The sequence below is a fragment of the Podarcis muralis genome, chromosome 1 (assembly GCF_964188315.1).
Source record: "Podarcis muralis chromosome 1, rPodMur119.hap1.1, whole genome shotgun sequence".
NCBI lineage: Eukaryota > Metazoa > Chordata > Lepidosauria > Squamata > Lacertidae > Podarcis > Podarcis muralis.
The window spans coordinates 6,417,952-6,438,441 of NC_135655.1; the positions used below are offsets into that span (position 1 = coordinate 6,417,952).

At 48.4% G+C, this 20,490-nt stretch overlaps 1 protein-coding gene across 4 annotated transcripts in view; it reads left to right on the forward strand.

Annotated features, from left to right (window-relative positions):
• Positions 1 to 2,083: 2,083 nt before the first annotated feature.
• ARMH4 (armadillo like helical domain containing 4) overlaps positions 2,084 to 20,490 on the forward strand; it is a 63,357-nt gene continuing 44,950 nt past the window's right edge. For 2 of the 4 annotated variants that reach the window (XR_013390541.1, XM_077917907.1), the window contains exons 1-3: positions 2,084 to 2,257; positions 12,481 to 13,801; positions 18,550 to 18,774. Coding sequence is in view for 3 of the 4 variants with exons in the window: in XM_077917907.1 (XP_077774033.1) it covers positions 2,243 to 2,257; positions 12,481 to 13,801; positions 18,550 to 18,774 (1,561 nt within the window). In the remaining variant the exon portion in view is untranslated. The remainder of the gene's footprint in view (positions 2,258 to 12,480; positions 13,802 to 18,549; positions 18,775 to 20,490) is intronic. The other 2 variants (XM_028728570.2, XM_077917849.1) reach the window with 2 other exon arrangements.

The following is a 20,490-nucleotide window of genomic DNA, read 5'->3' on the forward strand; positions in this document are numbered from 1 at the left end:
AAAGGTCGGCGGTTCGAATCCCCGCGGCGGGGTGCGCTCCCGTTGCTCGGTCCCAGCGTCTGCCAACCTAGCAGTTCGAAAGCACCCCCGGGTGCAAGTAGATAAATAGGGACCGCTTACTAGCGGGAAGGTAAACGGCGTTTCCGTGTGCGGCTCTGGCTCGCCAGAGCAGCGATGTCACGCTGGCCATGTGACCCGGAAGTGTCTGCGGACAGCGCTGGCCCCCGGCCTCTTGAGTGAGATGGGCGCACAACCCCAGAGTCTGTCAAGACTGGCCCGTACGGGCAGCGGTACCTTTACCTTTACCTAAAGTTAAGTGATGCAGATTACATAACTATTTATGTAACCGATGTAACTTACATTCATTACAGTGTAATGGAAACTTCTAAACAATGTAAAAGAAAGTAATTGCATATATTCTGCACACTTAAATGGCTCAGGGCTGCAATACCTCAAGGACCAACTCTCCCCATATAAACTGACCCAGACCTTGTGATCATCATCTGAGGCCCTTCTTCTACAGCCTTTTAAATGTGTGTGTGTGTGGGGGGGAGTTATTATTTCGTTTTACTTTCGTTTTAACTATTTATTTTGAGCTCCTGTCATGTACGGTATTTTTATCTTGTGAACCACTCTGAGATCTCCGGATGCAGGGCGGTAAATAAATTAAATAAACAAATAAATAAATAAATAATAGTAATAATGTGAAAAAACAACAATCTGAGTGAAAACCAATCGCGTTCGCTTATTGAATTCTGTTCCTGACCACAGACGAACATGCGAACTGCAGCTGTTTCTGCGTCCTTTTCTCTCAGAATTCTCCAGTGGTCCTGATCACTGGTAGAGCCCACCCTTTGCATCGAGAAACTCTCAAGTTCGATCTCCTGGTAAGCGCACCTGGATGGAGGCTGCACACCTGTAATTCATCGTGGGGTGCATCGAATCCAGGAGGAAGCCATTGTTTCTGTTATTATTGTGGTAGTTGATTTGTCCATCCGGCATCCTTCTACGGCAGGGGTCAGCAAACCTTTTCAGCAGGGGGCCGGTCCACTGTCCCTCAGACCTTGTGGGGGGGCCAGACTATATTTTGAAAAAAAATAAAAATTAACAAATTCCTATGCCCCACAAATAACCCAGAGATGCATTTTAAATAAAAGCACACATTCCTTTTTTAAAAAAATGATATTAATTAAACTTTAACAATTACATAAAAAAGAATATCAAACAATAAAAAGTTACAATACTTCAAAAATAAAAAATACAATAAAAAACAACAATACAAAACAATAAGAAAGAAAAAAGAAAAACATTTAAAAAGAAAAACATTTAAAAAAGAAAAAAAAACCCATCCAGTATTTTCATGTCTTTATCTTTCATTTACTTGTTTCCTTGACTTCCTCACACCTCCCTTTTTTGTATTCTAATTCAATTAGTTGTTTCAGCAAGTCCTTTCCCTCTTTCTCAGATTTTGTTCCATAATTTATCTTAACGCAATTTAACCTTAGATTTTACACCTTGACCCGTTAACAATCTATTCTTACTTAATTCTTTATAACATTTCTGCTAAAGCCTAAAAGCACACATTCCGCTCATGTAAAAACACCAGGCAGGCCCCACAAATAACCCAGAGATGCGTTTTAAATAAAAGGACACATTCCGCTCCTGTAAAAACACGCTGATTCCCAGACCATCCATGGGCCGGATTGAGAAGGCGATTGGGCCACATCTGGGCCTTAGTTTGCCTATCCATGTTCAAGGGTCTCAGGTAGGAGTCCTGTCCTTCACCTGCACTCTGCTCCTTTAGATGCTGAACCTTCTACATGCCAAGCAGGTGCCCTAACTCTGAGCTATATGGACCCTCCCTTTTGCAACCCAAGCGTTTTTTTTAGACTTGAAAGTGCTGTCCAAGCTCTTGCTATTTATGCTTCCACTGGAGGAACCTGCTGGCGTGAGGAACACCCCCCCCCTTCCAACTCCTATAAGCACAGCACAGGTCTGCGGCTGGTGGGCGGGGCGAAGGAGGGCCCCCATGGGTGGGAGTCTTGCTACTACCGCCAATCCCCGAGCCAGCGAGGAGGAGTGGCAGATGAATATGAAAGGCAACCTCTTCCTTCCCCTCCCTCTTCTCCTTTCCTCCTCCCAGTCTCTCCTGGCCATGAAGGCAGCAGCAGAGCAGCTGGGAGGAGGATGCTGAGGACCAGCCCAGAGAGCATCTTCCTGGAGATGCTGCTTAGCTGAAAGGATGGAGGGCGCTCAGGTAAGGCAGGGATGCTACAGAGGCTGCCCTGTTTCCTGGCAACGAGGGAGAGAAGTCTAGGTCCGAGGGAGGCCGGGGGGGGGGATAACTTGTCTGCAGAGAGACTTCTCCCAAGTCACTTTGCCCAGTCGCAGCTAAAAGATCCCTAGATAAGGGATGCTCGCTGCCCTGGGGTTTTTGAGGGCTGGGGATGGAAGGAGGCCTTGATGGGAAGATGCACGGTCCTTGCCACTTGCAAGCCTTGCATTCCACAAGAACAGCAGCAGACCTTCTTTGTGTACTGTTTCAGCAAATGGAGGTTTGCTGCCTCTGCCTCTGCCTGCCTTTTGTTTGGGGATTTGCTTCCCCCATCCCTCCACCTCTCTTTCTCTCCACCTCTCTCTCTCTCCCCTTTCCTCCCAAGTTTCTTGGGCACACAGATCGAATTTCCCCCTTCGATTCATGGCTTTGATTTCATTCATTTCCCTAGCTCTCCAGACTTTGGAGCAAGAGCCTCGTTGTGGAATTCCCAAGGTTTAAACGATTGCAAGAAAGGGATAGGGAAAAAAAAGAGAGATGAGAATTGCAAGCCTTTCTTTGAACTTTTTGTGCGTCGCAGAAATACCTCTGAAGGTTACCGTCTGCTGCTGTCCTTACAGCTCCTTTCCTTAGAAAGGAAAATAATAATAAAAATAAGTGTTTGGCATTTAATGTTCAGAACAGCCACAGGGAATTGGGTTTATTCGGAGATGGAAGCGAGCTGGTGGGGGAGGAGCGAAACTTCAGACCATTTGCCATTTGTCTGCTGTGCAGAGATGCTACAGCCCACTTTAAAAATAACATAAGGCGGCACTCTGGTGCAATGATATATAACAAGAGACACATGCTGTGATCTTTGCAGACGGGGTGTTTTGGAGGAAGGGACGGTCATTTTCGTGTGTGTTTTAATTCATAAAAACCAACAGATCTGCGTCCCGGAAATTTAAGGGCCCATCTGTTTCCCCATAGAGAAATAGCTAAGTGGATTAGTGCTGTTTGCATGTATCGCTGTAGCAAATGGATCGCCAGATTTTGGAGAAGGTTGGAGGAACAGGGAGGCGAGGCCTGCAAAGCTAGCCACAGATTCACGCTTTTAAAAAAAGCAAACAATTTTTTGGGGGGCGGGGGCACCTGTGCCCAACCCCAGATCTGATGCCATCAGTGCTGACAGGTTCGGTGAACATAAGCTGCTAGCCATGTGTTGGTCCCAGGCCCATGCAGAAAAGGAAGGTTTTTTTAGCCCCTGGTTTGTGCTCTGTGTTTGGCTTAGCTGTGCAGCCCTGAGATAATAGGATTGAGGTTGAATCCTGACAAGACAGAAGTACTGTTTTTGGGGGACAGGGGGCGGGCAGGTGTGGAGGATTCCCTGGTCCTGAATGGGGTAACTGTGCCCCTGAAGTACCAGGTGCACAGCCTGGGAGTCATTTTGGACTCACAGCTGTCCATGGAGGCACAGGTCAATTCTGTATCCAGGGCAGCTGTTTACCAGCTCCATCTGGTACGCAGGATGAGACCCTCCCTGCCCGTGGACTGTCTCGCCAGAGTGGTGCATGCTCTGGTTATCTACCGCTTGGACTACTGCAATGTGCTCTACATGGGGTTACCTTTGAAAGTGACCCGGAAACTACAACTAATCCAGAATGCGGCATCTAGACTGGTGACTAGGAGCGGCCGCCGAGACCATATAACACCGGTCCTGAAAGATCTTCATTGGCTCCCAGTACGTTTCCGAGCACAATTCAAAGTGTTGGTGCTGTTTTTGAGACCTTTAAAGCCCTAAACGGCCTCGGCCCAGTATACCTGAAGGAGCATCTCCACCCCCATCGTTCTGCCCGGACGCTGAGGTCCAGCGCCGAGGGCCTTCTGGCGGTTCCCTCATTGTGAGAAGCAAAACTACAGGGAACCAGGCAGAGGGCCTTCTCGGTAGTGGCGCCCGCCCTGTGGAACGTCCTCCATTCAGATGTCAAAGTGATAAACAACTACCTGACATTCAGAAGACATCTTAAGGCAGCCCTGTTCAGGGAAGTTTTTAATGTGTGACATCTTAGTGTATTTTTGGTCTTTGTGGAAGCCGCCCAGAGTGGCTGGGGAAACTCAGCCAGATGGGTGGGGTACAAATAATTAATAATAATAATAATAATAATAATAATAATAATAATAATAATAATTTTCTTTTGTCTGTCTGTCTCTCTGTCTCCGTCTCTGTCTCTGTCTGTCTCTGTCTGTCTCTCTCTCTCAAGCTGAAATTACATACCCTCTAACATCTTGAGTCCCAAAACCGGGGTGCATATCTTCCCGCCCAAGATCACAGAGCCCCAAAGATGCACTTTTTGGGGTTATGCTTTCAGGCGCTCCAAAACATAAGATTGCAGCCCCGAAAGAGAGCTTTTTCCTTGGACGAGATCTAGGCACAAAATAACACAAAATCGCAGCACCCAAAATGGCCACCTTGTTTTCGTGCGAGAAAGCAGGACGCCCTGGTTTTTTTCCACAGCACTTGCGGGGTATGAAATTAGTTTCATACTGCATACTTCTTGATCACGCTAATTTCCTGCTTTTTCTTCAAGGTGTCCAAATTGTGGAGGTTGATGCCATATTATCTTCTCAGCAACCCTGCGAAGCGGACTAGGTTGAACAGTAAAGCTACCCAGTGGCGTAGCGTGGGGGGTGCAGGGGGCCGGCCGCACCGGGCGCAACATCAGGGGGGGGGCGCGCTTGCCGCCTCTGGAGTCGCCGAAGAGCCTCGGGCGCAGGCTGTAGCAGAGCCCCATGTCTCGCGGAACCGACAAGCTGGCAGCAGCTCTCAGCGCTCGCCGCGGTCCCCGCACGTCAGGGCCATGGAGGGCGCACCAGGCAGCCCCTCCTCACAGCCCCGCCGCTGCTGCTGCAGCGGCTGGGGCATGTTGCATTTTCCTCGCCTCTCTGCCCTCCTCCTCCGGGCAAGCGGCGTCGTTTGGGCGGCAGCGCCAGCGGCAACTCGCCTCAGATCACCTGACATGGACCCGCTGCCGCCGCCGTGGCTACCTTACCGAAAATACCCCAGCCCAGGTATTAGGGGTTAGGGGGCGCAAATTACTTGCCTTGCCCCGGGTGCTGACAACCCACGCTACGCCGCTGAAGCTACCTAGCAAAGTAGGCCCCATCTTCTCCATACATTTAGAGCAACTTTAAACAGCCATGGCTCCTCCCCCAAAGAATCCTGGGAACTGTAGTTTGTTAAGGGTGCTGAGAGTTGTTAGGAAATCCCTTTGTTTCCCTCATGCTGAGAGTTGTTAGGAAATCCCTTTGTTTCCTTCACACAGCTATGATTCCCAGAGTGGCTTCCCAGGGAACTCGGGGAATTGGAGCTCTGAGAGGGCAATGAAGGGGTCTCCAAACAACCCCCGACACCCTTAATAAACTACAATTCCCAGGATTCTTTGGCGCAAGGGAAAGCCATGACTGTTTAAAGTTGCTTTTAGATGCATAGTGCAGATGGGGCTTAATGCCCCCGATTTCACTCAGGGAAGGTTTGTGTCTGACTGGGGACCTGAGCTGGACTCTCTTTGTTCAAACAGAACATTAATCTGAAGAGGTGAGGAACTTTTGTCAGTCTCAGGATATCACAAGTTGGTAAATACAATACAGTGCCGTGCAAGAAAAAAAATAGTCTGGTAAGACTGCTGTCTGGAACGATTAAAGAAAACTTGTAGTTTATTGCTCTTAGCAAAGAAAGACATTTTTATACATAGTGAAATATACTTGGAGTCGAGAGTGGATTTCATGCTTTTTATTCAGCTCATGGTGGTGAGGAGGAATGAAAGTTCCCTGCTTTATATACATCATATACATTATATATTATCTGCTTTATATACATTATTTACACAATGGGCTGCACGTGATTGGCTAATTCCGGGATTCTCCTGTAGGCCAATCGGGTTGTGGATTCACTTCCACCTGGAGCTGGATTGGGTGGCTCCTGCAGGCCAATCAGACTGTTGCATTCTGGATCCTATTGTTCTAGGACCAATCAGACTGCTGCATTTTGGATCCTATTGTTCTAGGGCCAATCAGACTGCTGCATTTTGGATCCTATTGTTCTAGGGCCAATCAGACTGCTGCATTTTGGATCCTATTGTTCTAGGGCCAATCAGACTGCTGCATTTTGGATCCTATTGTTCTAGGGCCAATCAGACTGCTGCATTCTGAATCCTATTGTTCTAGGGCCAATCAGACTGCTGCATTTTGGATCCTATTGTTCTAGGGCCAATCAGACTGCTGCATTTTGGATCCTATTGTTCTAGGGCCAATCAGACTGCTGCATTTTGGATCCTATTCAACTCAGTACATAGGTTTTCACATGTGGTCAAGTCAGAGCAAAGAAGTTAACACAAACACATGCTAGCTCAGTGGTGTCCAAACTTTTTTCAAAGAGGGCCAGACTTGATGAAGTGAAGGGCCATGAGGGCCAACCAAAGTTGTTTACTTTTTTTAGGATTGAAGTTGTTGAGCTTTTTTTATGATTTTACCCCAAAGTTGTTGAGGAATAAACAGACACACGGACCAGATTACAGTGGTGCCTCGCAAGACGAAAAGAATCCGTTCCGCGATTCTCTTCGTCTAGCGGTTTTTTTGTCTTGCGAAGCAACCCTATTAGCGGCTAAGCGGATTAGCGCTATTAGCGGTTTAGCGGCTTAGCGGCTATTAAAGGCTTAGCGGCTTAGCTGCTAAAAGGCTATTAGCGGCTTAGTGGCTTAGAAAAAGGAGGGGGAAAGCGGGGAAAAAATCGCAAGACTAGCAAGACGTTCCGTCTTGCGAAGCAAGCCCATAGGGAAAATTGTCTTGCGAAGCAACTCAAAAACGGAAAACCCTTTCGTCTAGCGGGTTTTCCGTCTTGCGAGGCATTCGTCTTGCGGGGCACCACTGTATACAGACCGGCGGGCCGGATTAGGTCCCCAAAACAAACTCTGGACATGCCTGTGACACCGACTGACTTAGAGAATAAGCAGGAGGAAGCGAAGTAAAGGAAGCGATTTGCTTCACCAACAATTAGTTATGAAGAAAGGAGGAATCGGTGAGGAGTAGCAGGTTTTCTTTCGATCCGTTGCCCCTCCACTGGTTCACGTAGCTTCTTACAAGTGTTGTTGATTTACTCTCAAAGGAGGCAAAGTCCCCGAACGCTCAGTGTCTCCATGCCCTTAAAAAAAACCATAGCATTGTTGTATTGCCTTGCTGTTGCGATGCATTGATTATCCGGGATTCAAAGAACCCCTCTTTTTGTGTGATAAACCTTTTGCTTCCTGTGAGGCCGGGAGCAAAACTTCAAATCGTGTAATGATTCCTTTAAAAAGAAATAAATAGAAAAGCAATCTGGGGAGCCTGCAGTTTTAAAGAGTGAGAAACAGCGTGTGTGTGTTTGTCTGTTTGTGTGCATGCGGAGCTGCTTAAATTTTCTCCCCGCCATTCATTTCTGGTCAAATAACTCCCCTCCCAATATCATTCCCTGCTGCTGGGTTTAATAATAATAATAATAATAATAATAATAATAATAATAATAATAATAATTTATTTATACCCCGCCCATCTGGCTGGGCTTCCTCAGCCACTCTGGGCAGCTTCCAACAAAATATTAAAATACCGTAATACATCAGAATACATTCTAGCTGCTTATTCAACTTGTAATTGTGCAGGAGGAGTGGATATGTCCCGGGGAGGGAGATTTTGTGTATCAAAATAGCTTACCAGTTTAATAAACGTAAATCTGCCCTTATTCCCTTATGGGGGACACAAGAGCCCTTATAGAGTTCTTTGCAGGTTCTCCATCGGTCAGAGAAAATAACAGAGGCCAACCAGAGAATATTGAGAAGCAAAGCAGCTAGTAAGCCTGATCTTTACTAACTGTTGCAACAGGGTGCCTCTTCACACATGGGAGAAGGATGAGGACGCAGAACAAAGGTGTGTCCCCCCTTATATAGACATTTTAAATTGCCCGCCCCGGAATCCAAGACCACCCCCCAGACACATCATACCTACATCACAGAAAGGGCGGTCTACAACAGAAATCTGAGTGCGTTGTTTACCTCCTGTCTGGCAGGTTACCTGTTAATGCTTACTTGATTGGATACCCTGGGGAGCCTGGCCTGTCTTTTGTAATGACAAATACTTAGTTCCTGAGCCAGGTCACAGGCTCACCCTATTCATACACAGGCATACCCTTAAGACAGGATTTGTGAGCAAAAAGACAATGGGGAGGCTCCCCCACCTCCTCCCTCCTTGCAGAGAAAACATTTGGTCAGTTTGGAAGTGAAAATGGTTTCAGGGCGGTCCTCCTGTGCTGCTCCAGACATGTGGTCCACACATCTACGTATGCGCTTGGTTGGTACATTTATGAATATTTATTATATATATAAAAAAGACCTTAATTTTTTTATTTCACCAGAAAGGGGTTAAGCACATTCAGCTCCTGTTATCAGCTCAGAACGGCAGCTTTCCAAGGCTGCTTCGCAGACTGTCTCGCCAGAGTGGTGCATGCTCTGGTTATCTCTCACTTGGACTACTGCAATGCACTCTATGTGGGGCTACCTTTGAAGGTGACCCAGAAACCACAAATAACCCAGAATGCGGCAGCTAGACTGGTGACAGGGAGCAGCCGCCGAGACCATATAACACCAGTCTTGAAAGACCTACACTGGCTCCCAGTACTTTTCTGACCACAATTCAAAGTGTTGGTGTTGACCTTTAAAGCCCTAAACGGCCTCTGCCCAGTATACCTGAAGGAGCGTCTCCACTCCCATCGTTCTGCCCAGACACTGAGGTTCAGCTCCGATGGCCTTCTGGTGGTTCCCTCGCTGCGAGAAGCCAAATTACAGGGAACCAGGCAGAGGGCCTTCTCGGTAGTGGCACCCGCCCTGTGGAACGCCCTCCCACCAGACGTCAAAGAGAAAAATAACTACCAAGCTTTTAGGTAAAGGTAAAGGTAAAGGTACCCCTGCCCGTACGGGCCAGTCTTGCCAGACTCTAGGGTTGTGCGCTCATCTCACAAGCTGCATCTGGCGAGCCAGCGCAGCACACGGAACGCTGTTTACCTTCCCGCTGGTAAGCGGTCCCTATTTATCTACTTGCACCTGGGGGTGCTTTCGAACTGCTAGGTTGGCAGGCGCTGGGACCAAACGACGGGAGCGCACCCCGCCGCGGGGATTTGAACCGCCGACCTTTTGATCGGCAAGCCCTAGGCACTGAGGTTTGATCGGCAAGCCCTAGGCCCCCGGCCTCTTGAGTGAGATGGGCGCACAACCCCAGAGTCTGTCAAGACTGGCCCGTACGGGCAGGGGTACCTTTACCTTTACCTTTACCTTTAACGTAACGTAACGTAACGTAACGTAGTGATAATAAACATTCAGCCAGTAACTTAAAGGGCTTGTTTGTATGGTTCAGTCCAGAACAGAATGGTACAGTCCTCTTCAGTCTGTAGAAATCTGATATGCAGGAGAAATTATCATTATTAACTTGCCTGTTTATAAGATTACTTACCTGCCATTTGCCTTAAGGTACCAGTAAGGGTTGCGAGTTTACAACAGAAAACCTAATAAAAGAGTTGATGGATTATTAAAAAAATAAAACAAAGCAATTCCCAACAAAAGCAGCACAGTATAGGTTCAACGAAACAGAAAAGGTAGGTGCCACAAAATTGCCCGTCTAAGGGCACAACTGAGTGTCTTGTGAAGTAGAAAAATCCCTCGCACGTAGAAAGCTAGCCTCTCCTGGAGAAGTGTCTTGGCCTGACCTTCTCCCTGATGTGCTAGTTTTCCACATGCAAGGAGATTTCCTATTTTTCTTTTTATGGAGGAGACGCACCTTCTTAGTATGTTTGCATTTAAATTTCTCCCACCTCTCATCTCTTTGCAAAGCAGCTGCCCCAGGATTAAGGGCGGAAGTATTGTAGCACGGTTGGGATGCTTTAATCGCTGCACCTACCAGTGTCCCTGACTGAGGCTGGCACCACAGGGTGGCGCGTTAAGAGATGACAGCTGCCAGCTGTTTGCAGTTCTCTCCATCAAGCCTGCCAACAGGCTGTCATGTTCCTTGAACTTCAGGGATGGAGGTGTTTGCGATGAGCAGAGCAAGCATCTGCGATCATCATGGGCACCTAGTTCTGACAAATGGCGGCCAAACCTTTATCCCAGCTTCCAAATCTGCATCCTTTTGGTGGCATATCTGAACTGTATTGGGCCTTAAATAATGAGGCCCAATAATTGGGCCATGCTCAGCAGGGTTAATCAGTGGCGTAGCGTGGGGGGTGCAGGGGGGGGCGGCCGCACCGGGCGCAACATCTGGGGTTAGGGCAAATCCACGGGTTAGGGGGCGCAAATCCACGGGTTAGGGGGCGCAAATTACTTGCCTTGCCCTGGGTGCTGACAACCCACGCTACGCCACTGGGGTTAATGGAAGCAGGAGTCTGAAATGTGTGTCAATATATTCTTAGCAGTGGGATTTATTTTATTTCTAAGCGGCATACGAAAACAGTAAAAATATCAGTGTTGTTGTTTAGTCATTTAGTCGTGTCTGACTCTTTGTGACCCTTTGGACCAGAGCACGCCAGGCACTCCTGTCTTCCACTGCCTCCCACAGTTTGGTCAAACTCATGCTGGTAGCTTCGAGAACACTGTCCCACCATCTCGTCCTCTGTTGTCCCCTTCTCCTTGTGCCCTCCATCTTTCCCAACATCAGGGTCTTTTCCAGGGAGTCTTCTCTTCTCACGAGGTGGCCAAAGTCTTGGAGCCTCAGCTTCAGGATCTGTCCTTCCAGTGAGCACTCAGGGCTGATTTCCTTCAGAATGGATCAGTTTGATCTTCTTGCAGTCCATGGGACTCTCAAGAGTCTCCTCCTGCACCATAATTCAAAAGCATCAATTCTTTGGCGATCAGCTTTCTTTATGGTCCAGCTCTCACTTCCATACATCACTACTGGGAAAACCATAGCTTTTACTATATGGACCTTTGTTGGCAAGGTGATGTCTCTACTTTTTAAGATGCTGTCTAGGTTTGTCATTGCTTTTCTAAAATATCAGTAAAAGCATTTAAAAACAAATATCTGAAACATTTGTTTATTTGTATTAAAATCAAGCCAGAAGCTAAAAGCCAGATTAAAAACTCATGGCTGCATTCTTTGTCTGGGAAGGCAGCCTAAACAAAAATGTTTTCAGCAGGTGCCGAACCTGAAAAGGACTCTATAAGGGCTCTTGTGTCCCCTTAAGGGAATAAGGGCAGTTTTTCGTTTATTACACTTGTGAATTGGCGGTTTCAAATTAAACTGAGAACTTAAGAACATAGTGCTGATCATGCCAAGGTTGCAGGTTCAATCCCTGTATGGGACAACTGCATATTCCTGCAAGGGGTTGGACTAGATGATCCTCAGGGTCCCTTCCAACTCTGATTCAATGAGTCTGTGTGGGCAATCTATCCGGAAGATAAATGGTATTTCGAGGAGCTTGTGATCTAACATGGTTGCCCTTCCTGCCTCGGTTCCTTTCCCTTCTTATCTCTTGTAACCTTCTTTGATGGCAAGATCAATCAATCCTAATCAATCGGGAGGTAAATTGATAGTGCTGGGTACCTTCTTTGATGTTGGACATTGTTTTGAGAAAGTGAGGCATTGGGAGGGGGTGGTCAGTTTGGGAGTCAAAATGGTTTCAGGGCTGTTTTCCTGTGCTGCTTCAGACATGTGGTTTATATATTTATGTACGTGTTTGCTTGGTACATTTATGAACATTTATTGTATGTATATAGGGACGCGGGTGGCGCTGTGGGTTAAACCACAGAGCCTAGGTCTTGCCAATCAGAAGGTTGGTGGTTCGAATCCCCGCGACTGGGTGAGCTCCCGTTGCTCGGTCCCTGCTCCTGCCAACCTAGCAGTTCAAAAGCACATCAAAGTGCAAGTAGATAAATAGGTACTGCTCTGGCGGGAAGGTAAACGGTGTTTCTGTGTGCTGCTCTGGTTTGCCAGAAGCGGCTTAGCCATGCTGGCCACATGACCCGGAAGCTGTACACCGGCTCCCTCGGCCAATACAGCGAGATGAGCGCTGCAACCCCAGAGTCGGTCATGACTGGACCTAATGGTCAGGGGTCCCTTTACCTTTACCTATTATTATACCTATTGTATAAGACCTTAACTTTTTTATTTTAAGAGCTTAACTGAACTGAGAGCTCTCTTTTGCTTCTCGCTTCCAGGTCTTGCTCCCCGGCACCATTTGCTCTCCCCGTTCCCCTGCATGGCGCTCCGCCGGGATGGGCCCCCATCCGATGGGTTTCCCTGTCTGCCTCTCCCTCTGCCTCATCCTGCTCAGCTCCTGCAGCCCGCAATGCCTCGCTTTTTGGGAGGCGGAGGGGCGGCCCGCGAGACAACTACTCCAGGCCTTTCCGGAAGACCCCGGAAACGTGAGCGTCCCGGGTCCAGAAAGCCCCTTCAGCTCACCTGCGCAAGCAGCCGGCAGTGCGGCTTCCAGAAACCTTTACGAAGGCGCCACAGCTGAGCCGGCCGGGGAGCCGTTAAACACCGCCACCACCATCAAAGCCACGATGCCAACCAGCCTGGATGCTCAAAGTCCTTCTGGACACCAGGGTTTGGATGTTGATGCCACTGCCTCAACCCCAGAGGTGGTTGGCAGTGAGCAGCAGTTGGACCCCAGTGTGCCCAGTAAGGAGCTGGGGAGCAACGGGCAAAGCAAAGTCCTGCTTGCCCCGGTTGTGACAGCTCCAGACCCGAACGCCAGGGGTGATGGGCTCAGCACCACCGCAGGAGTGCTGGTGGAGGGTGGCAGGGCAGGAGACGGGCTTGCGTCAATGGCGGACGTTTTCGCACCAGGCGTCTTGGAAGGAGGCAGAAGCGCCACATGGCGACCGGCCACAGAAGAAGCGCCCATTTCCGAAACGATAGCCAGCAGCCGCTCCGTGACTCCTTCCCCTCCAGTGGGTCAATACGTTGATTCTGATCAAGGGCCGGACAGAGACGACCCCTCGGTTTTGAGTGGCACAGAGGGTCCTGTCTTGGCTCCGACTGACGCTGCCTCGGGTTTGCAAAAGGGGATCTCCACGGATCGGGAGCTCTTGGAAGGCGTTCCTGGTGCCGCGGCAACTGTCACGCCGCAAAGCGACGACTGGGATGATACAAAATTTGGGCCCGCCAGTCGGGTGGGTGCTCTGGGACCCATGGCAGAGCTTTATCCCACCGTGGGGGGAGAGGAAGAGGAAGATGATGTGAAGAAGGCTCTGCCGCCGAGATTATCGGCAGCCGCGGCGAAAGGAAGCGAGAATGTTCAGACCGGGTTGGGCCTCGCGTCCGCAGCAAGTGGGGAGCCCACCTCGCCCTCTGCCAGCATGGATCCTGCCCATATCGCTGACCCGTCAGCGAAACCTGCAGCCCCCTCTGGGAGCGCAGTGGAAAATGGAGACCCCGTTGCCACTTCCCGTTCCAGATCCGTCGCAGAGACCACCGCTACGACGGACGCGACCAAATCAGATGTCTTCCAAACCCCGAGAGATTCATCAAGAGGTAAATAAATTCCTCCTTTTGCTTTCAGTTTATTTGGTATGCGTCCCTATGACCCGGAAACTGTATGCCGGCTCCCTCGGCCAATAAAGCGAGATGAGCGCTGCAACCCCAGAGTCGGCCACGACTGGACCTAATGGTCAGGGGTCCCTTTATCTTTACCTTTGCCCTATCCTGCCTTCCCTTCAAGCTGCTCAACGGGGCATACACAATCCTGCCCCCCTCCCCATTTTATCCTCACACCAGTCCATTGGGATGGGTTATGCTGAGCGGCGGTTACTGGCCCAAGGTTGCCCAGTGACCTTCATGGCCGGGGGGGGGAGAGGATTTGAACCCTGGCCTTTCAGGTCCTCATCTAGCACTCTAACCATTACACCACACTCCTCCTCCTCCTTGGCAGTTCCTTTTTTCAAGAAGGGCTTGGAATAAAGAGCCATTGGCGCGAGAGGACTTGGCCTACATTGCCATCAGGCAATGAGATCGCCTCCTTGGGACGCAGGTGGCGCTGTGGTCTAAACCACTGAGCCTCTTGGGCTTGCCGATCAGAAGGTCGGCAGTTTGAATCCCCGCGACGGAGTGAGCTCCCGTTGCTCTGTCCCAGCTCCTGCCAATCTAGCAGTTCAAAAGCACACCAGTGCAAGTAGATAAATAGGTACCGCTCTGGCGGGAAGGTAAACGGTGTTTCCGTGTGCTCTGGTTTCCGTCACGGTGTCCCGTTGCACCAGAAGCGTTTTAGTCCTGCTGGCCACATGACTTGGAAAGCTGTCTGCGGACCAATGCTGGCTCCCTCGGCTTGAATAGTGAGATGAGCACTGCAACCCCATAGTTGCCTTTGACTGGACTTAACCATCCAGGGGTCCTTTACCTTTTTTTATCTGCACTTTGGAACTCCCTGCCTGTTGATACCAAGGAGGTGTCTTCAGTGTGCCCTTTCCGATGCCTGTTAACAATGTTTTTGTTTAGGAAGCCTGCCTAGATTTTGCGAAAGCTGACATGTGTTTTAATCTGTTTTTAGTCTATTGTAGTTTTTAAAAATATAAAATTCTGGTTGATTTTATTGCTCTTATCTGTTTTGTAAGCCGCTTTGAGGGTTTGTTTGATTTTTTTACATTCAAGTGGCATATAAATTTTATGAAATGAAATTTGTTGAGAGTAGGATAAGTGATGTTTGATGTTTGAAGCTCAACATAAAAAAAAAAATGAAGATCATGGCCACTGGTCCCACCACCTCCTGGCAAATAGAAGGGGAAGAAATGGAGGCAGTGAGAGATTTTACTTTCTTGGGCTCCATGATCACTGCAGATGGTGACAGCAGCCACAAAATTAAAAGACGCCTGCTTCTTGGGAGAAAAGCAATGACAAACCTAGACAGCATCTTAAAAAGCAAAGACATCACCTTGCCAACAAAGGTCCGTATAGTTAAAGCTGTGGTTTTCCCAGTCGTGATGTATGGAAGTGAGAGCTGGACCATAAAGAAGGCTGATCACCGAAGAATTGATGCTCTTGAATTATGGTGCTGGAGGAGACTCTTGAGAGTCCCATGGACTGCAAGAAGATCCAACCTCTCCATTCTGAAGGAAATCAGCCCTGAGTGCTCACTGGAAGGACAGATCCTGAAGCTGAGGCTCCAAGACTTTGGCCACCTCATGAGAAGAGAAGACTCCCTGGAAAAGACCCTGATGTTGGGAAAGATTGAGGGCACAAGGAGAAGGGGACGACAGAGGATGAGATGGTTGGACAGTGTTCTCGAAGCTACCAGCATGAGTTTGACGCAACTGCAGGAGGCAGTGGAAGACAGGAGTGCCTGGCATGCTCTGGTCCAGGGGGTCACGAAGAGTCGGACACGACTAAGCGACTAAACAACAAAGGATAAGCGGTGTTAGGTTTGCATTCTACAGCTCCCAGGATTCCTGATGCCTTTGCAGGAAACAGAGACTGGTAAATAGGATTGCCAGGGCATATATTTTGCTTCCCCTAAAGTTTCATTCCCCTGGTTCCCAAAGAAGAGGCAGGGGAGCTTTCAAAATTCTGGCAAGTTTGCACTTTTAGCCGGCTGCCACAATCAGATGCTGGTCTGGCAGCGGGAGGAGGAGGAGATTTTTTTGACCTTCAGGCTCTGCATTCTGCATTCTGCATTGATTTTATTGCTCTTATCTGTTTTGTAAGCCGCTTTGAGGGTTTGTTTGATTTTTTTACATTCAAGTGGCATATAAATTTTATGAAATGAAATTTGTTGAGAGTAGGATAAGTGATGTTTGATGTTTGAAGCTCAACATAAAAAAAAAAATGAAGATCATGGCCACTGGTCCCACCACCTCCTGGCAAATAGAAGGGGAAGAAATGGAGGCAGTGAGAGATTTTACTTTCTTGGGCTCCATGATCACTGCAGATGGTGACAGCAGCCACAAAATTAAAAGACGCCTGCTTCTTGGGAGAAAAGCAATGACAAACCTAGACAGCATCTTAAAAAGCAAAGACATCACCTTGCCAACAAAGGTCCGTATAGTTAAAGCTGTGGTTTTCCCAGTCGTGATGTATGGAAGTGAGAGCTGGACCATAAAGAAGGCTGATCACCGAAGAATTGATGCTCTTGAATTATGGTGCTGGAGGAGACTCTTGAGAGTCCCATGGACTGCAAGAAGATCCAACCTCTCCATTCTGAAGGAAATCAGCCCTGAGTGCTCACTGGAAGGACAGATCCTGAAGCTGAGGCTCCAAGACTTTGGCCACCTCATGAGAAGAGAAGACTCCCTGGAAAAGACCCTGATGTTGGGAAAGATTGAGGGCACAAGGAGAAGGGGACGACAGAGGATGAGATGGTTGGACAGTGTTCTCGAAGCTACCAGCATGAGTTTGACGCAACTGCAGGAGGCAGTGGAAGACAGGAGTGCCTGGCATGCTCTGGTCCAGGGGGTCACGAAGAGTCGGACACGACTAAGCGACTAAACAACAAAGGATAAGCGGTGTTAGGTTTGCATTCTACAGCTCCCAGGATTCCTGATGCCTTTGCAGGAAACAGAGACTGGTAAATAGGATTGCCAGGGCATATATTTTGCTTCCCCTAAAGTTTCATTCCCCTGGTTCCCAAAGAAGAGGCAGGGGAGCTTTCAAAATTCTGGCAAGTTTGCACTTTTAGCCGGCTGCCACAATCAGATGCTGGTCTGGCAGCGGGAGGAGGAGGAGATTTTTTTGACCTTCAGGCTCTGCATTCTGGAGCAACTGCTGCCGCTGTGGAATTTTTCCTGCAGGGAGCACAGAACTTCTGCAGCCTTGATCCAGTGTTTTTTGGCTGTTCCTTTGCACTGCAGTGAGCTAGTTTGGGCAGGCCCAGGTTCTGGCGGCGGCCGGCTGCTTTGACGGAAATGTCCCCAAAGGAAAAATGGGAAAAAACCCAGAGAAAGTGTCATTGCAGGAGGGGAGCCTTGGTCGCGCAAGGCTCTGATGCAGCTGTAGAGATGGCAATCGCTGCCATCTGTCTAGCTCTCGTTTTCCGGAGGGGAGGCCGGGTGATCAATGGAGACCATGTGGGTGTGAGGATATTGGAACATATCCGGCTCGGCTCCTGCAATGAACGGCTGTTTCTGCGGCGGGAGGACTAGGTCAGCAAACGCTTGCTGCAAGAAGAAAAAAGGGAGAAATTCCTGCCAACTTCTTGCACATGTTGTCTCCTGTACAATATGCATAGGGGATAAAATTGAACCCGGAAGAACCCTACATTGAAGGCTTCATGCGGCTGAAGAGCACTCCACAAGCTGCTGCTTCCTTGGCAATCACTTGTAGCCGAGTAAGATTGTCTTCCATAAACACAGGTTTAGCAGTGAGTCCGTAAGTGACTGTGGAGGCCAGTTCTGGATCCACATGTCCTTCCACAGTGGGGACATTGGTTTCTGGTGGGAGTTGATCACAGTGTGGATTTGCCAAGCGTGCCTTCGTCTTCGCACGTTTCTTCCTTGCGTCCTGAGTTCGAGTGTCTTCAAAACCCATGACACCTTTGGTAAAGGCTGTTCTCCAGTTGCAGCACTCGCAGGCCAGTGTTTCCCAGTTGTCAGTGTTTATACTACATTTTTAAAGATTTGCCTTGAGAGAAGAAGAAGAGTTTGGATTTGATATCCTGCTTTATCACTACTCGAAGGAGTCTCAAAATGGCTAACAATCTCCTTTCCCTTCCTCCCCCACAACAAACACTCTGTGAGGTGAGTGGGGCTGAGAGACTTCAGAGAAGTGTGACTGGCCCAAGGTCACCCAGCAGCTGCATGTGGAGGAGCGGGGAAGCGAACCCAGTTCACCAGATTACGAGTCCACCACTCTTAACCACTACACCACACTGGCTCTGTTTAAGCCTCTTTTGTTGACCACTGGCGCTACGCTTTCCATTTTTAAGTTCGGAATAGAGTAGTTGCGCCCCAAGTGTTACCTTCTGGAAATGTCTATCCAAGTAGGACTGGAACTACTGCAAAATGGTGCCACCCACCCCCAGTTCGGACGGCCGCTCCAGAAGGATTCGATGGTATTGAAAGCCGCTGAGAGGTTGAGGAGAATTAACAGGGACACATCATACAGTTTCTGTGCCAAAACTGGCCTAAACCCTGACTGGAATGAACCTAGGAAATCAGTTTCCTCCAAATACATTTTAAAAAGAATAAAAAATGAATGAATGAATGAATGAATGAATAAGGATGCTCTCAATGCATTTGGCTTTCCAGTAACAGATATTTTATCTTCTTCTGTGTTTCCCACCCCACACCCACCAGGCGTTACTCCTGGGGCAGCAACATCCTTCCACGAGGCGGGTGCCGTGCTTCTTCCAGCTGCGACACAAGGCGACTTTAGCACCCAGGAAGCCGCAGGGCCAGAGAGAGGGATGGAGGGAGAAACACCAACAGTTTTCGGAATCTCCCAGCTGCCGGAAGACTCTGTGTCTGCTGCTTCCCCCCTTGGCACCAGTTTGCCTGTACTTAAAACACCGGATGCAAAAGGTTGGTAGGCTCTTCTTTCTTTCTTCTTGGCCGTGACTCCATAATAATAATAATACAGTGGTACCTCGGGTTACATACGCTTCAGGTTACATACACTTCAGGTTACATACGCTTCAGGTTACAGACTCAGCTAACACAGAAATAGTACCTCGGGTTCAGAACTTTGCTTCAGGATGAGAACAGAAATTGTGCTCCAGCAGCGGGAGGCCCCATTAGCTAAAGTGGTGCTTCAGGTTAAGAACAGTTTCAGGTTAAGTACGGACCTCTGGAACGAATTAACCCGAGGTACCACTGTATTACTTTTATTATTTATACCCCACCCATCTGGCTGGGTTGCCCCAGCCACTCTGGGCAGCTTCCAGTACAGGCAAAAACATGATAAACCAGCAAACATTTTTTTAAAAAATACTTCTTGATACATGGTCCAGCCCACAGCTTGTGTTATAAGAAAAATACTGTTCGCTTTCCCTTATGGGGTATCTAAGAGCCCATCTAGAGTCCTTATGTAGGTTCTCTATCAGTAGGAGAAAATAACAGAGGCCAACCAGAGAATTTTGAGAAGGAAAGCAGCTAGTAAGCCTGATCTTTATTAAACTGTTGCAACAGGGTGCTCCCCTCTCACACGCAGGAAAGGAGGAGGATCCAGAACCAAGGTGTGACCGCCCTTATATAAACATTTTAAATTCCTTGCCCTGGAGCTCAAGACCACCCCATAAACATCTTACATACAGAAAGAGGTGGTTTGAAGTTTTGATGTTTTGAATTATTCCATAAAGTTTGTCACGTTGTAATTGTTTCTGGCCATTGTATTACTTTTGATATTGCTGACTCATATTTTGCAACACAGGGGTTTGTTTACTCATTAAAGAGTAAACTCAAAAGAGTTTTTCGACAGTGGAACAGACTCCTTTGGGAGGTCACCTGCCATGATGCTCTAGTTGAGATTCCTGCATCGCATGGGGTTGGACTAGATGACTCTTGGGGTCCCTTCCAACTCTATGATCCTGCACAAGAGGTTGTTTCCTACCTCTGCCAATAATCAATATTCCGTCCCCACTGAGCATGCTCAGTTCTTGTTGGGCTGTTTTGAGGGAGTTCCTCCCCTCACTCTTTTAGGGTGTTTCTCCTAAAGATTTTGTGGTACTTCTGCAAGTCTAGAGGTCCCTGCCATCTGCTGATAACTGCGAGCCAGATCCTTGTACAGTGGTGCCTCGCAAGACGAAAAGAATCCGTTCCGCGAGTCTCTTCGTCTTGCGGTTTTTTCGTCTTGCGAAGCAAGCCCATTAGCGGCTTAGCGGCTTAGCGCTATTAGCGGCTTAGCGGGTTTAGCGGATCAGTTGATAAGCGGCTTAGCGGCTTAGCGGATCAGCTGATAAGCGGCTTAGCGACTTGGGAAAAAGGGGGGGAGGAAAAAAACCCTGCAGGAACTCGCAAGACATTTTCGTCTTGCGAAGCAAGCCCATAGGAAATTCGTTTTGCAAAGCACCTCCAAAACGGAAAACCCTTTCGTCTAGCGGGTTTTCTGTCTTGCGAGGCATTCGTCTTGCGGGGCACCACTGTATCCTGTGCCCCTCGTGCGCTACCCTTGACAGGTGCACCGGGTCACGCCGCTGCCAATCATCTTAGCATCCCGACGATGTCATGTGAACCGTTTTCCTTTTTTTTTTTTTGCACTTAATTTATTTATTATTAATGTTGTGATACATATATGAAATC